Genomic DNA, 15,691 nt, shown 5'->3' with positions numbered 1-15,691 from the left:
AATTTAGCACCACCTGCAAACGGATGTTCCGCAACTCACCTGGACCGTGTTTGCCGGAGCGGCGAAGGATAAACAAAACTTTTTCCTCCAACGCTGCGCGTAACGTAATACATACTGTTGAGACTGTTGCGGAGCGCGGTAATTAGGTTTCAGGATATAACTTTTTCGGACTCCGGGAGGAAAGGGGGCAAAAAAACTTCAGCTTGTCGTCAAAATGGTTTATTTTTGTGTTTCTTTCACATACCGCTTATCAAGTATCTTACAGTTTAAAAGTGAGTGAGTTTTTTTTTGTTAAGTATTTAATGATCACACGAATTTTTCTTAACTGGTAAAAAATACTGCTTTGATATGGCGACACGTGTTTTTTTATTATTCTTTTTGCGCGTTCTACAATTAGTTAGGAAGTGTGTTGTAGGGAGCGAGTCTAGTGGCATCTACGAGAGCTAAGGAAACTTCAACGATCAACAAATCACATAAATATCCTTTCGTAATAAGAGGTACTAACTTACGTCTACTACTACTACTAGAGTGTGTGTGACTGGTAAAAGTAACGATTGGCAATGATATACAAGTAGATGTTTGTTGCTTGTTAGGTTATACATTTGAGAGATTTACAACGTCTTGAGATTTGCTGCTACCATGGCTACTTGGAAACGATCTAAGTAAGGGGAAGGGTAGGAATGTTAGTAGTGGAACATCACCGTCGTGTGTTTCGTCGTCACACGTGGGAAAACAGAATCGATGCATAAATCTTGGACAAGTCTTGCCATAAATCTGTTCCCTGGACCGACAGGGAAGGGGGTTATTTAGCATTTGGTGCGTACGAAGAAGATTCCGGCCTGTTCCGGAAGGTTTGGGAAGGATCGCAAAGCGCAGATCTTACATAATTTAGCGATAATTTATTACTTTAATCAATAAATATATATCTTAATCGACTATTGTTGCAAAATCTCGTCTGCTTCGTCGACGTCGTCGTTGTTGTGTGATCAGTGGTGGCATGTGTGGACTGCCTGTCGTTGAAATTTCCTTAGCCGTCGGTGCCATTCGTCACGCCACTCGATGACGATCGAACGCGGCCCGATGCCGAGCGCTCCCGGTGGTCCCTCGGTGTCCCGACCCAGGATCAGATAGGACCTGTAAAGAGAGGGGAAAATGATAGAATCTTCTTCTGCTTAATTTGACAGATGCTGTAGGGCACAGCTCTACGTTACCTGTCAGTTGATTGACCTTTGCGGCGCTCAATGTCAATCAACGGAAAGGTAACGTAACTGTCAAATGTCAAACGCAAAAACATCCTTACTTATTCACTCGAATTTTTGGGCAGCGGCACTCGAGATCTTGGACGTCCACGACGAGGGTTACGTGCTGGGACGACCTTCTCAGCGCTACCGACAGCGGGCTGCCGGGGCTGGGGCTCCGCTTGAACACCTTTTGGACGCTTAGCGTGAACTTTACCACCGCCGTTGCGTCGTTGCTGCTGTGGCTGTAACTGTTCTGGCTGTTTGTGTTTGTGGTGATGCTGCTGCTGCTTTTTAGGTTTCCGTTGTCGGGCTTCGTGTCCTTTGCTGTCACCTTGGCCATTATTACTAAAATAGAGAAGAAAAACAAGTTTTTTGTTTAGATTTATGGATTTTTGTAGGTCGAATACATTATTTAACTTATTTATCTTTCTGATAAAAATTACATCCAAATATTATTTATCCTCATAAGAAACTTATTCCAAACGTGATCCGCGGCACCATCTCCGCTCAATTAGGCTAGGTAGATTTATCGCCCGTGATGCTCTCCAGGGTTTAATCTTATTAAGAGGTTAAGTGCTCAACGCGATAAGTAAATCGGCTGGCAAATCTGTGCCGCATCAGACAACCAGGCCCAGCCAAGCCCTTCCGTTGATAGTTTAATGCTATTAAAGGGCTGCGGCGTCGCAAGGGAGAGAGAGAGGTTAATAAAATCATTTTATGGCTGTAGTGCGCGGAAGAGTTATGATCTTATTAGGCGTCCGAAGTTGTACCGAACTTCAAGTGCCGAGAAGTTTAAGTTTAAGTTATGAACCACTAGCACTAGTCTAGCACTAAGCCGTTGCTTACAATCGATTTACACCTCTTTGTAACGCGCCAAAGTGTTGCAGCTTGTAAGCGATCCATTAGGCGGTTTCCTCAACCCAAGAAGGGAGAGGTAAAACGGCCGGGCAATACAAATTAGTCACATGCCATTTTCCTAAGCGGCTTAGCCGAATAAATAAGCAACTTTTCATTTCTCAATCATATTGGCGCGTTTCCAAGCAGTTGTTGTTGTGGTGCTGCGAGGACCCATATGGAGTCTGCGGCGTGTCAAATGATGAGGAAGCAAAACTAAGAAGCTTAGAAGCGGATCGTGGAGCGTAATTTATGGTACATGCACTCAGTGATGCTCTAATCGATTTACGATAGCGATCGGAGTCCGCACTTAGGATGCATGAAACCTGTCTAGGTCAATTTGTGTGTTTAAATTAGCGTATTTCAAAAAGATTTATCTTAGCGATTACTAAAAGACGTAATGTCAAGGCTCTTGAAAAAAATATTTCTAAATGAAGTTATAAATTTCAAATGCTTGCTAGGAACGATGGAAGGATCTTCATCATAAGAGTTTTTATTTAGCACTCTTTGAGAAAGAAATTGTTCATACAAAAATTCAATTTCTCGCAGCGCTGGAATATTCATTATCAAAAAAAAAAATCATTGGACGTTCATCAAGAGAAAAAATCCGAATGGAGCATAGCTCTCCTCTCTCGCTCACGAAAAAATCGGTGTAAGGAATCTAAAAAAAATCATCATCTTGATTATTCGGCGCAACATTCTTTTCACTACTATACTTGCATGACCTGTCACATTTTGAAGATGGGCAATGTGTGTAAACAAAGTGAAATACAAAGATTTAAGTGGTGCTGACAAGGAAATTCACAAAAAATCATCAGCAGATTGATTTTTTGGAGTATTTCGGGAGCGATTTTCTTTTGCGTGATTTGCCTCCCCTCTCTTTCGCGGGTGAAGAAAGTTCGCAATCGAAAATGATTTTTTGCGATTATTTCATCCCTGCTTGCGCGAAATATAGGTTGAAAAAAAGTTTAGCTGCTTTGCCGAAGGCACCAACATAAGTTTTTGAGAATAGAGGGAAATATTACATGGATAAATCATATAATTAGACAATTTTTGATGTTTTGTCGGGTAGTCTCGCATCCAACTTTATTTAACGATAATGTTATCACCGATAACATCATTGTCCGACAATGACGATTATGGTTATTGGGGCTTCGATATCGAAAATGATAATATTTCAAATTACTCAAATTTTCACAAAACGATGCAAAAAAATGATTGTTTTTGATATAAAATGCTGGAGTTTTCGTAAAAACTATATTTTTTTATACTCAGATTTTTGAAATTTGATACAACATTTTCCAACCTAAGAGTTTTAAGATTAAAATATTTAAATATTCATAAGATATCTTATCTTGTAGAAAGCCATTCATTGTTATGTGTCGTTTATTATCCTTGTTGAAAATGATTAAAAATGAGTAGTATCAAAAAATACAGTATTTTGTATTTTTTTTTTGTATGAAAAGGGATTTCCTGATCGATATGATGTCTTCAGCAAAATTGTAGGTGGTGATGAGGATAATACTGAGAAAAAAAACCAATTGCACCCTTTAACTTTCTTAGAACCTAAAATAATGGGAATTTGACACCCAAAAAAAAAAAAAAAATAAAAAAAATATAAAAATTTAAATTACAAGCCTAGGTTTCAACATTTGGATGAAAAAAGTGTTTTAATATGCAAAACTTTGAAAAATATTTGCAACGGCCTAAATTTTAGTTCAAATCATTGTTTTTATCAAGAGACGCATTAGAACAGCTTTATCCTTAAAAAATATCAAAGTATTCATGCATAAAAAGTTAATCAAGTTTCCGTTTGTCAATGTTTTAATATTTTTAATATTTAGGAAAAACACTGTTTGCTAGAAATGCATGCTTTACCTGTGATTATTCGAAATTTTTGAAGATACTAAATCTTTAAACATATTTTAATAGCTTAAATAACCAAAAGAACATCTGGAAACTATTTATATAATTTCAAATCAGCTAAAACAAAAATCAATTGATTTTCATTGAACAAGAGAAACGTTTAAAAATCACCAAAAACACAAAAAAATTCCCGTTTTTTGTGTGGATTTTGGCGAATCGCCCTGATCAAAAGGAATTCGTTATTTTTTGATATTTTAACTTTTTTAGGTTTGTAGGTGACCAATTTTTGATTCACAGAGAAGTACGGACAAACATGTACGGAAAAAAATCACGGAGATATCAGTTTTAAAAATGAATTCGGAAATGAACTTTTAAAAATTCAAGTATTATTTTTTTTATCAAAATCAATTGTTCAAATTGGAATTTTTCCAATCTCTCGAAAAAAATATTTTTTTTAAATCAAGACTAACATTTCTAAAGGGCTAAACATTCAATATTACGTCCTTTTGAAATGTTAGTCCTAATTTAAAAAATAAAATAAAATATTGTTTTCGGAAAGACCAAAAAATTTCACGAATGCAAATCGGATCACTAGTTGCTGAGATATCGACATTAGAAAATGGTGAATTGTTTGGGTGAGACTTAGAAAACATCAATTTTCCTGTTTTTAAACCTATGCATGGAAATAACTCAGCAACTAAGGGTCCTATCAAGAAAGTTTTAAAAAGCAAAATATAGATAGTTTTCTCAGCCAATCAAAAAAAAAAAAAAAAAACAAAAGTGGGAATAAATTTTAAAAGTGAATTACTGCGACTATTTTCAAAAAAGTTACCAAAAAATGGCTATAGCTTGAATTTTATTAAAGTACTTTTTACTTGCAAATTCGATTGAAAAAATTTTGCGATTAATATTTCAGTTTTTTTTCAAAATCTGTATTAATTAAAATTAATTGTTTGCACATTCTGGAAGTTTCTGAAAAGTTGGCATTTGAACATCCCCTGAAACATATAAAAAAATAATAAATAATTGAAAATAGTATTTCTTTGCAAATCAAATTTTAGTAACAAAAATTAAAAATCACCAAATTTTTTCTAACCGTGTTTAATTTTTTTCAGTGTAGTTCTTATCCATACCTAAAACTTTGCAGAAGACACCAAAATCGATAAAAAAATTCCATCAAAATATACAGATTTTTGAATTTTTACAAATCATTTTTGTATGGACAGCTGCAAAATTTGTATGGAAAATTATAGGGACAAACTATTGATGGAAAATGGCTTTTGTAGGCATACCAAAGGCACCAAAACAGTTTCAGCCGGATAAAAAAAATATAAAAATTTAAATTAAAGAAAAACGACCTATTTCGTAGGGAATTGCTCAGTCAATTGATGTTTTTTTTAGAAATGAACTTACATGGACATTATAGAAAAAAAAAAACAACTAAAAACATGTTTGTTTTTATTTGAAATAAATTTTATATGTAAAGTACTTTTATATTGCAAATTTTATTTTGCATTAGAGAATGACCCCTGAATTTAAAAAATCCGAACATAAAGTCTTTGTGAAATTCGACCATGCTTCTTTGTGGCTCAAAAATTGCCTTTTGTTGTCCCCTAAAACATATTAAAAATTATAAATTGGATAGTTGGGGATTTCACTATCTGTGTAAAAAGTTAACTTAAAAAATGGGTACACAACACCACCTGCTGCATTACTCAAGACACCATAGTGTTCAATAAATGTAAATCTTGTAACGATATCATTACTAGAGTGCTTTTCAAAACAACCCTTGTTTCAGGAGTTTTCTATGCCGATATGACGTTTTCATTTAAAATGCTAGACTACTTTTTCGCCCAAAACAAACGCACTATGGAAAGTTAATTTATCATTCCATTTTCCATGGCATGCCGCGCCTATTACCGCTACCATTCCGGATTCTGTTGTTGACTAGAAAAGTCCCCGTTGGTGCAGAAAACAAACAGCCTAACTCCATTTCGCAAGTCCAGCAAGTGCACTAAACGCTGCAGCAGTGCTGCCAGTGTCTACTTTGTGCGTGTTCGCCATTATGACACTTTGACAGTTTGTCATTATAGTGCCGTTTGACAGCTTAATCTTCGTTCCAGTGTTGGCACTGCCCAGTTTGGCAACCCTGCTCTGTTCAAGGTTGGGTGAATGTCCCCGCAGGGTGCCATCAAAAATTAATTTCGATTTTGAAAACTAGAGAGAGGCCGCATTGGGCCCGAGGTGGTTTGAATATTCTAGGCTAGCGAACTTTTTTTTTTGGATTCTTGCGTCCAGTTCGACAAATATGGATGGGCAAAAATTTAATAAAAAAAGTACATTTGCAACATGGGTTCGCCATCGTCCATCATCCGGTCGTCTGCATCGCTTTATTGAGCGGAGGCAAGTGCCTTCTGTGAATGGAATTCATCGGAAGATGATAAAGGAGTTCTGAATTTAGGGAAGAGTTGTGCTTTTTATAGCATTTGAAAACTGGCATCACTGGTGTCAAGTTGACGTCTCTCAAATTGACGTTTGAAGTGTTGCCATATTAAAATATTCTAACAAGTTTAGACTTCTCCTACATGTTGTTTAGCTTTTCCTAGAGTGAGCAAAACTCAACTTGTAATATTTTATCAAAAACATGGCACATCAACAGGATTTTCACCATTGTTTAGCATGAGTGTGTGTGTACATCTAAAGTACAACACTTACGTCCTGAAAATGTTGTTGAGCTTGGCAAAGGGGTGCCTCGGGCACGGTTGGGGACAACCGAAGAAAAAGGAGCGCAAACTTTTGCAGTAGATCCTTCCGGACGAAGGAAGGTCGCGGCGGAAGGAAGGAAGGATGAAAAACTGGAAAATGTTTTCCTTTCCCAGGTTTCCTCGTGTTTTTTTTCTGATGCTTTCCCAGACTCCAACCCCCCCCACACACACACACATGAATGATTAATCATTGGAAGGGAAACCCCTTTTCTGCAGCTGTGAGTATGTGTTTAGGTTGTTTTCCTGCACAGAACTTTTCCGATTGTGTTGGCGAAAGAACAACGGTAAAGGGGAAACATTTCTTGTTCTAGGAAGAAAGGGATCATGTGCTTAAAGTTTGTACTTCTAAGGATTCGATGATTGCATAAATCCATTAGAATATAGGGATTTGAAACATTTGAAGAATTCAAATTGGTTTATTGATTATACAATTTAAACTTTGAAAACAGCTCAATACTTCTTAGCCCATGCAGCAAAATATTCAGTTTGAACCTAAAGTTATAAGTTATTTTTTTTAACGTGTAACTGTCAAAGTGACATACACGCTTATTAAAGGCGGAACATTCATAGCTGAGTTGGTTGGTAACTCTCAAATGAGATTTATTCGATTAGTGTGTACTTCTCATCTGTCACCTGACCATAACCTGTCAAAATTAACACTCCAACTTCATCTTTGTCCTCCACCGCATTGCCGTGAGTCACTTGGACAGGAAATTAGCCATAAAAAATCAATTTGCCACTTTTTCTCTTTTCGATCCGTGGGGCCTCGGAGATCACAATCAACACTGCACTTAATCCGCGTGAAATCACGGGCGAAATGGCAGGGCATAAAAGTTGATCTTCCGTGGAATCCACTTGTCACACAGAGTCTGGTACTGTTTTTTTCCACCCCGGACGCCGTTATGGCTAGAAACGAAGTGAAGGCGGCTGCATCAATCCGCGAATCTTGAGAGGCCATAGACAAATGAACGTCAAATTTGATATGTGGTACGATCGCGATTTTCCTGGCATTTCTAGAAACTGGTTGTACACTCTCAATTCAAATGATTGAGTTTTCAACAAAATCGAACCAAATCAAAAATGAGTTAATGAGGCATCAGTCAGATTTAAGTGTATTTCACTAAGAATCCACTCAAATTTGACAGCTGCCCCATTACTCAATTCTGAGTAGGTTCGGTTTTTATGAAAACTAACTAATCTGTCAAATTTAGAAAATGAGTTACTTTTGCGAAGCGTGTACCCCAAACTGACACTTCCTACAATCTGTGGCTTCCACAGCGTTGCCAGCTGATGCACTTACCGTAATCTCTTTTGCAGAACTTGTTTAGATTTAGCCGCTTGGTGCCGATTCTGCACTTTCCGCACTCTGCAAAAAAAAAGAGAAGCAAAGAAATCGGTGATTAAACTTTTTAATCGTGTACAGCTACGGAAAGTCGCCTTTCTTCAGCCTCTTGGCTATGTTGGTCGAAGGCAAACTGAAGGCAAAGTTCGGTTTTATTAGTGTTAGATCGGGAGAGTAAAGGGTAAGGAAAAGAGAGAAACCGAGTGAGTCAGTGTGTGGGAAGGAAGTTGGGTTTTGCACTTTGGCATCCGCGTGGAAGAGGATTAATTTTTACTGTCGATTTGCTTTACGATGTTGATTGACGATTTTTTTACGAGCTAAAATAGGATTAAGTCTTGCTCCGAGTGTATAAACGGAAGATTTTACGGTGCAGGGACCCGGGATTTGTTTATTTGTAGCTCCGTTTTCTGATTGCATTAATATATTTCTGGTTTTACGATATTTAGACATAATATGTCTCAATTGGATTAATTGTTTTGTTTTGAATTCTACTTGTACACATTTTATTTCCTGTAAAGAAAATCATGAAAAATTGAGAAGAATGTTCACAAAATGCGAATAACAATTTAAAAATTTAACAATTTAACAATTTAACAATTTAACAATTTAACAATTTAACAATTTAACAATTTAACAATTTAACAATTTAACAATTTAACAATTTAACAATTTAACAATTTAACAATTTAACAATTTAACAATTTAACAATTTAACAATTTAACAATTTAACAATTTAACAATTTAACAATTTAACAATTTAACAATTTAACAATTTAACAATTTAACAATTTAACAATTTAACAATTTAACAATTTAACAATTTAACAATTTAACAATTTAACAATTTAACAATTTAACAATTTAACAATTTAACAATTTAACAATTTAACAATTTAACAATTTAACAATTTAACAATTTAACAATTTAACAATTTAACAATTTAACAATTTAACAATTTAACAATTTAACAATTTAACAATTTAACAATTTAACAATTTAACAATTTAACAATTTAACAATTTAACAATTTAACAATTTAACAATTTAACAATTTAACAATTTAACAATTTAACAATTTAACAATTTAACAATTTAACAATTTAACAATTTAACAATTTAACAATTTAACAATTTAACAATTTAACAATTTAACAATTTAACAATTTAACAATTTAACAATTTAACAATTTAACAATTTAACAATTTAACAATTTAACAATTTAACAATTTAACAATTTAACAATTTAACAATTTAACAATTTAACAATTTAACAATTTAACAATTTAACAATTTAACAATTTAACAATTTAACAATTTAACAATTTAACAATTTAACAATTTAACAATTTAACAATTTAACAATTTAACAATTTAACAATTTAACAATTTAACAATTTAACAATTTAACAATTTAACAATTTAACAATTTAACAATTTAACAATTTAATAATTTAACAATTTAACAATTTAACAATTTAACAATTTAACAATTTAACAATTTAACAATTTAACAATTTAACAATTTAACAATTTAACAATTTAACAATTTAACAATTTAACAATTTAACAATTTAACAATTTAACAATTTAACAATTTAAAATTTAAAATTTAACAATTTAACAATTTAACAATTTAACAATTTAACAATTTAACAATTTAACAATTTAACAATTTAACAATTTAACAATTTAACAATTTAACAATTTAACAATTTAACAATTTAACAATTTAACAATTTAACAATTTAACAATTTAACAATTTAACAATTTAACAATTTAACAATTTAACAATTTAACAATTTAACAATTTAACAATTTAACAATTTAACAATTTAACAATTTAACAATTTAACAATTTAACAATTTAACAATTTAACAATTTAACAATTTAACAATTTAACAATTTAACAATTTAACAATTTAACAATTTAACAATTTAACAATTTAACAATTTAACAATTTAACAATTTAACAATTTAACAATTTAACAATTTAACAATTTAACAATTTAACAATTTAACAATTTAACAATTTAACAATTTAACAATTTAACAATTTAACAATTTAACAATTTAACAATTTAACAATTTAACAATTTAACAATTTAACAATTTAACAATTTAACAATTTAACAATTTAACAATTTAACAATTTAACAATTTAACAATTTAACAATTTAACAATTTAACAATTTAACAATTTAACAATTTAACAATTTAACAATTTAACAATTTAACAATTTAACAATTTAACAATTTAACAATTTAACAATTTAACAATTTAACAATTTAACAATTTAACAATTTAACAATTTAACAATTTAACAATTTAACAATTTAACAATTTAACAATTTAACAATTTAACAATTTAACAATTTAACAATTTAACAATTTAACAATTTAACAATTTAACAATTTAACAATTTAACAATTTAACAATTTAACAATTTAACAATTTAACAATTTAACAATTTAACAATTTAACAATTTAACAATTTAACAATTTAACAATTTAACAATTTAACAATTTAACAATTTAACAATTTAACAATTTAACAATTTAACAATTTAACAATTTAACAATTTAACAATTTAACAATTTAACAATTTAACAATTTAACAATTTAACAATTTAACAATTTAACAATTTAACAATTTAACAATTTAACAATTTAACAATTTAACAATTTAACAATTTAACAATTTAACAATTTAACAATTTAACAATTTAACAATTTAACAATTTAACAATTTAACAATTTAACAATTTAACAATTTAACAATTTAACAATTTAACAATTTAACAATTTAACAATTTAACAATTTAACAATTTAACAATTTAACAATTTAACAATTTAACAATTTAACAATTTAACAATTTAACAATTTAACAATTTAACAATTTAACAATTTAACAATTTAACAATTTAACAATTTAACAATTTAACAATTTAACAATTTAACAATTTAACAATTTAACAATTTAACAATTTAACAATTTAACAATTTAACAATTTAACAATTTAACAATTTAACAATTTAACAATTTAACAATTTAACAATTTAACAATTTAACAATTTAACAATTTAACAATTTAACAATTTAACAATTTAACAATTTAACAATTTAACAATTTAACAATTTAACAATTTAACAATTTAACAATTTAACAATTTAACAATTTAACAATTTAACAATTTAACAATTTAACAATTTAACAATTTAACAATTTAACAATTTAACAATTTAACAATTTAACAATTTAACAATTTAACAATTTAACAATTTAACAATTTAACAATTTAACAATTTAACAATTTAACAATTTAACAATTTAACAATTTAACAATTTAACAATTTAACAATTTAACAATTTAACAATTTAACAATTTAACAATTTAACAATTTAACAATTTAACAATTTAACAATTTAACAATTTAACAATTTAACAATTTAATAATTTAACAATTTAACAATTTAACAATTTAACAATTTAACAATTTAACAATTTAACAATTTAACAATTTAACAATTTAACAATTTAACAATTTAACAATTTAACAATTTAACAATTTAACAATTTAACAATTTAACAATTTAACAATTTAACAATTTAACAATTTAACAATTTAACAATTTAACAATTTAACAATTTAACAATTTAACAATTTAACAATTTAACAATTTAACAATTTAACAATTTAACAATTTAACAATTTAACAATTTAACAATTTAACAATTTAACAATTTAACAATTTAACAATTTAACAATTTAACAATTTAACAATTTAACAATTTAACAATTTAACAATTTAACAATTTAACAATTTAACAATTTAACAATTTAACAATTTAACAATTTAACAATTTAACAATTTAACAATTTAACAATTTAACAATTTAACAATTTAACAATTTAACAATTTAACAATTTAACAATTTAACAATTTAACAATTTAACAATTTAACAATTTAACAATTTAACAATTTAACAATTTAACAATTTAACAATTTAACAATTTAACAATTTAACAATTTAACAATTTAACAATTTAACAATTTAACAATTTAACAATTTAACAATTTAACAATTTAACAATTTAACAATTTAACAATTTAACAATTTAACAATTTAACAATTTAACAATTTAACAATTTAACAATTTAACAATTTAACAATTTAACAATTTAACAATTTAACAATTTAACAATTTAACAATTTAACAATTTAACAATTTAACAATTTAACAATTTAACAATTTAACAATTTAACAATTTAACAATTTAACAATTTAACAATTTAACAATTTAACAATTTAACAATTTAACAATTTAACAATTTAACAATTTAACAATTTAACAATTTAACAATTTAACAATTTAACAATTTAACAATTTAACAATTTAACAATTTAACAATTTAACAATTTAACAATTTAACAATTTAACAATTTAACAATTTAACAATTTAACAATTTAACAATTTAACAATTTAACAATTTAACAATTTAACAATTTAACAATTTAACAATTTAACAATTTAACAATTTAACAATTTAACAATTTAACAATTTAACAATTTAACAATTTAACAATTTAACAATTTAACAATTTAACAATTTAACAATTTAACAATTTAACAATTTAACAATTTAACAATTTAACAATTTAACAATTTAACAATTTAACAATTTAACAATTTAACAATTTAACAATTTAACAATTTAACAATTTAACAATTTAACAATTTAACAATTTAACAATTTAACATTTTAACCATTTAACCATTTAAACATTTAATTTTACAGTTTTGACAAGTTTTTAAATTTAAAAAAATTTAAAGTTTTTAAAGTTTTTAAAGATTTTAAAGCTTTAAAAGCTTTAAAAGTTTTTAAAGTTTTTAAAGTTTTTAAAGTTTTTAAAGTTTTTAAAGTTTTTAAAGTTTTTAAAGTTTTTATAGTTTTTAAAGTTTTTAAAGTTTTTAAAGTTTTTAAAGTTTTTAAAGTTTTTAAAGTTTTTAAAGTTTTTAAAGTTTTTAAAGTTTTTAAAGTTTTTAAAGTTTTTAAAGTTTTTAAAGTTTTTAAAGTTTTTAAAGTTTTTAAAGTTTTTAAAGTTTTTAAAGTTTTTAAAGTTTTTAAAGTTTTTAAAGTTTTTAAAGTTTTTTAAGTTTTTAAAGTTTTTAAAGTTTTTAAAGTTTTTAAAGTTTTTAAAGTTTTTAAAGTTTTTAAAGTTTTTAAAGTTTTTAAAGTTTTTAAAGTTTTTAAAGTTTTTAAAGTTTTTAAAGTTTTTAAAGTTTTTAAAGTTTTTAAAGTTTTTAAAGTTTTTAAAGTTTTTAAAGTTTTTAAAGTTTTTAAAGTTTTTAAAGTTTTTAAAGTTTTTAAAGTTTTTAAAGTTTTTAAAGTTTTTAAAGTTTTTAAAGTTTTTAAAGTTTTTAAAGTTTTTAAAGTTTTTAAAGTTTTTAAAGTTTTTAAAGTTTTTAAAGTTTTTAAAGTCTATAAAGTGTGATTTCCTTTAATTAATTATTTCTTAAATGTTGTAACTCAAATGTCAAAAGCTATCTAACATGTTGTAAAGATTTGCACCCATTTTCGACCCAAAACAAACACAATTAACCAGACAAAAAACTTTATTATAATGCGACAACTGCGGCACAAAATGGCCCGTCCACTAACTTACCCCCTTCCTAATTGACAAGCCCATCAAATAAACAACTCTCACCCGTAAAAAAGAGGGGCTCGACCGTAAAGGGTGCCACTGCCCCTGGTGGCCATTGTTTTTAAGGGCTATTTCGGGTGGATTTGGCAAACAAGTGATAAAATCCGTTGTCCTCAATTCGAGAGCGATAGTGAGTGTGTGCCGTATTAGCACGTTTTGAGCGCTTTAGTAGCTTGACTTAAGGGTTTGATGGCGGGGGAGTCGACCACGTGTGATCATAAATATGGTGGGAGGTGGATTATGATGGGGGTGGTCTGGAATCGGCCCCAAAGGAGCCAATTATCTCGGTGTTGGTTGCACCATTGAATTTTAAGCAGTTCTTTCCGTGTTTGTCTTTCTTTGGTAATACCAGTATAGAACAAAGAGCTGTCAGTTTTTGTCTAGAAGTATTTTTGAATTTTTTTCGTTTTGTTTTTGTTTTTTTTATATTTTTTAATGTTTTTTTAATGATTTTTTTTAAAGATTTTTAATAATTAATTTTTTATATGGTTATTGAAATTATTAATTAAACCACTTCTTATTTGGATTTAAAATTGAATTAATTACTAAAAGAGGTCCATAATAGGGCAAACCACCCTTAAAATTGAGTGCGGTGCTTTATGATGTGTTATATTGCAGCAGCAGCAGCGCGAAATTATGTGTTTGTGAGTGAGAATATGTTGGTGTGTGTGGTGTGGGCACCCGTTTGTGAGAAAGATAATAAAATTAAATTATGTGATCGCGCAATATTTTGTGCAAGCTCCGAAAGGACTCTAACGTGGGAAACAAAGGACTTTCTGCAGTGCAGAGTTTTCGATGGAGTAAATTAAAGAAAAATATTTTTCCGAAACCGGAAATTTGAATTTCACAACTTTACTCGTGTTTATGGAATAATAAATTGAACTGAATTTCAATTTAAAAACAATAATGAAAATCAAGAATTAGATATTAAAAATTAAAACTATCAAAAAGGTATTTCAACTCAAATGTAAGGAATCAACTTGATTTAAATTAATTTAATTTCCCTCCTTGACTTGATATATATTTTAACTAACAAGTTATCGTACCCAATAAAACAACAAATTACTAATTACAAATTTAAATTTTAGTGGAAATTATTTTAACACAATAAATTACAATTTTTTTGGCCCTTAGATTTTTTTTTCAATTAGTCTAATGGGAACCTGTTTTCAAATAAATCTCATTCAGCTTAAGAGTTTTCCCATAAACCATCCTACGGGAAATTCTCATTCCACAGTTTTTTTCTTTCTAAATAAAGCACATTCGTCCCGCAAAATGAACAAGTAATTTGAAAGTAATTACATTTTAATCCCAAACACTCCCAGTCAAATTTTTGTCTCTGTCGTTTTTGGCCTCGGCCGCCGCCGGGATTGACTTAATGAAAAACAATTTGCTGAACCTCCCTCCGGGGGTGGTGCGTTTTCCCCGGTAGTCACCAAATTAATGTTCCCAAAGTCTGGTCGTCGTCGTCGCCGAGAAGGGAGATTAAAAAGTGGAAATTTATTACCTTTTCAGTGGAATTGAGTGCGAAAATAGAAGACCGTATTTTTAGCTGTTTGGTTTGGTTGCATTTTTGCGATTTTTTGGAATGATGTTTTATTTTTACAAAAGGAAGTTTCTAAAAAGAAAATTGCAAAAAATTGCTTTGCAAAAAAGCAAAAAAGCAAAAAAACCAAAAGCAAAAAAACAAAAAAGCAAAAAAGCCAAAAAACAAAAAAGCAAAAAAGCAAAAAAGCAAAAAAACAAAAAAACAAAAAAGCAAAAAAGCAAAAAAGCAAAAAAGCAAAAAAGCAAAAAAGCAAAAAAGCAAAAAAGCAAACAAGCAAAAAAGCAAAAAAGCAAAAAAGCAAAAAAGCAAAA

At 28.7% G+C, this 15,691-nt stretch overlaps 1 protein-coding gene across 2 annotated transcripts in view; it reads right to left on the bottom strand.

The window, feature by feature from the left end:
* Window positions 1-189: 189 nt before the first annotated feature.
* The window catches only part of LOC120419105 (netrin-B), a 174,315-nt gene continuing 158,813 nt past the window's right edge, over window positions 190-15,691 (bottom strand). The window contains exons 5-7 of one of the 2 annotated variants that reach the window (XM_052711492.1): window positions 8,067-8,132; window positions 1,301-1,586; window positions 190-1,134 (exon numbers count right to left, since the gene is read on the bottom strand). In XM_052711492.1, the coding sequence (XP_052567452.1) occupies window positions 987-1,134; window positions 1,301-1,586; window positions 8,067-8,132 (500 nt within the window). In that variant the 3' untranslated portion in view covers window positions 190-986. The remainder of the gene's footprint in view (window positions 1,135-1,300; window positions 1,587-8,066; window positions 8,133-15,691) is intronic. The other variant, XM_052711495.1, reaches the window with a different exon arrangement.

Source organism: Culex pipiens, chromosome 1 (assembly GCF_016801865.2).
Source record: "Culex pipiens pallens isolate TS chromosome 1, TS_CPP_V2, whole genome shotgun sequence".
NCBI lineage: Eukaryota > Metazoa > Arthropoda > Insecta > Diptera > Culicidae > Culex > Culex pipiens.
This window is presented reverse-complemented; position numbering and strand designations above follow the sequence as displayed.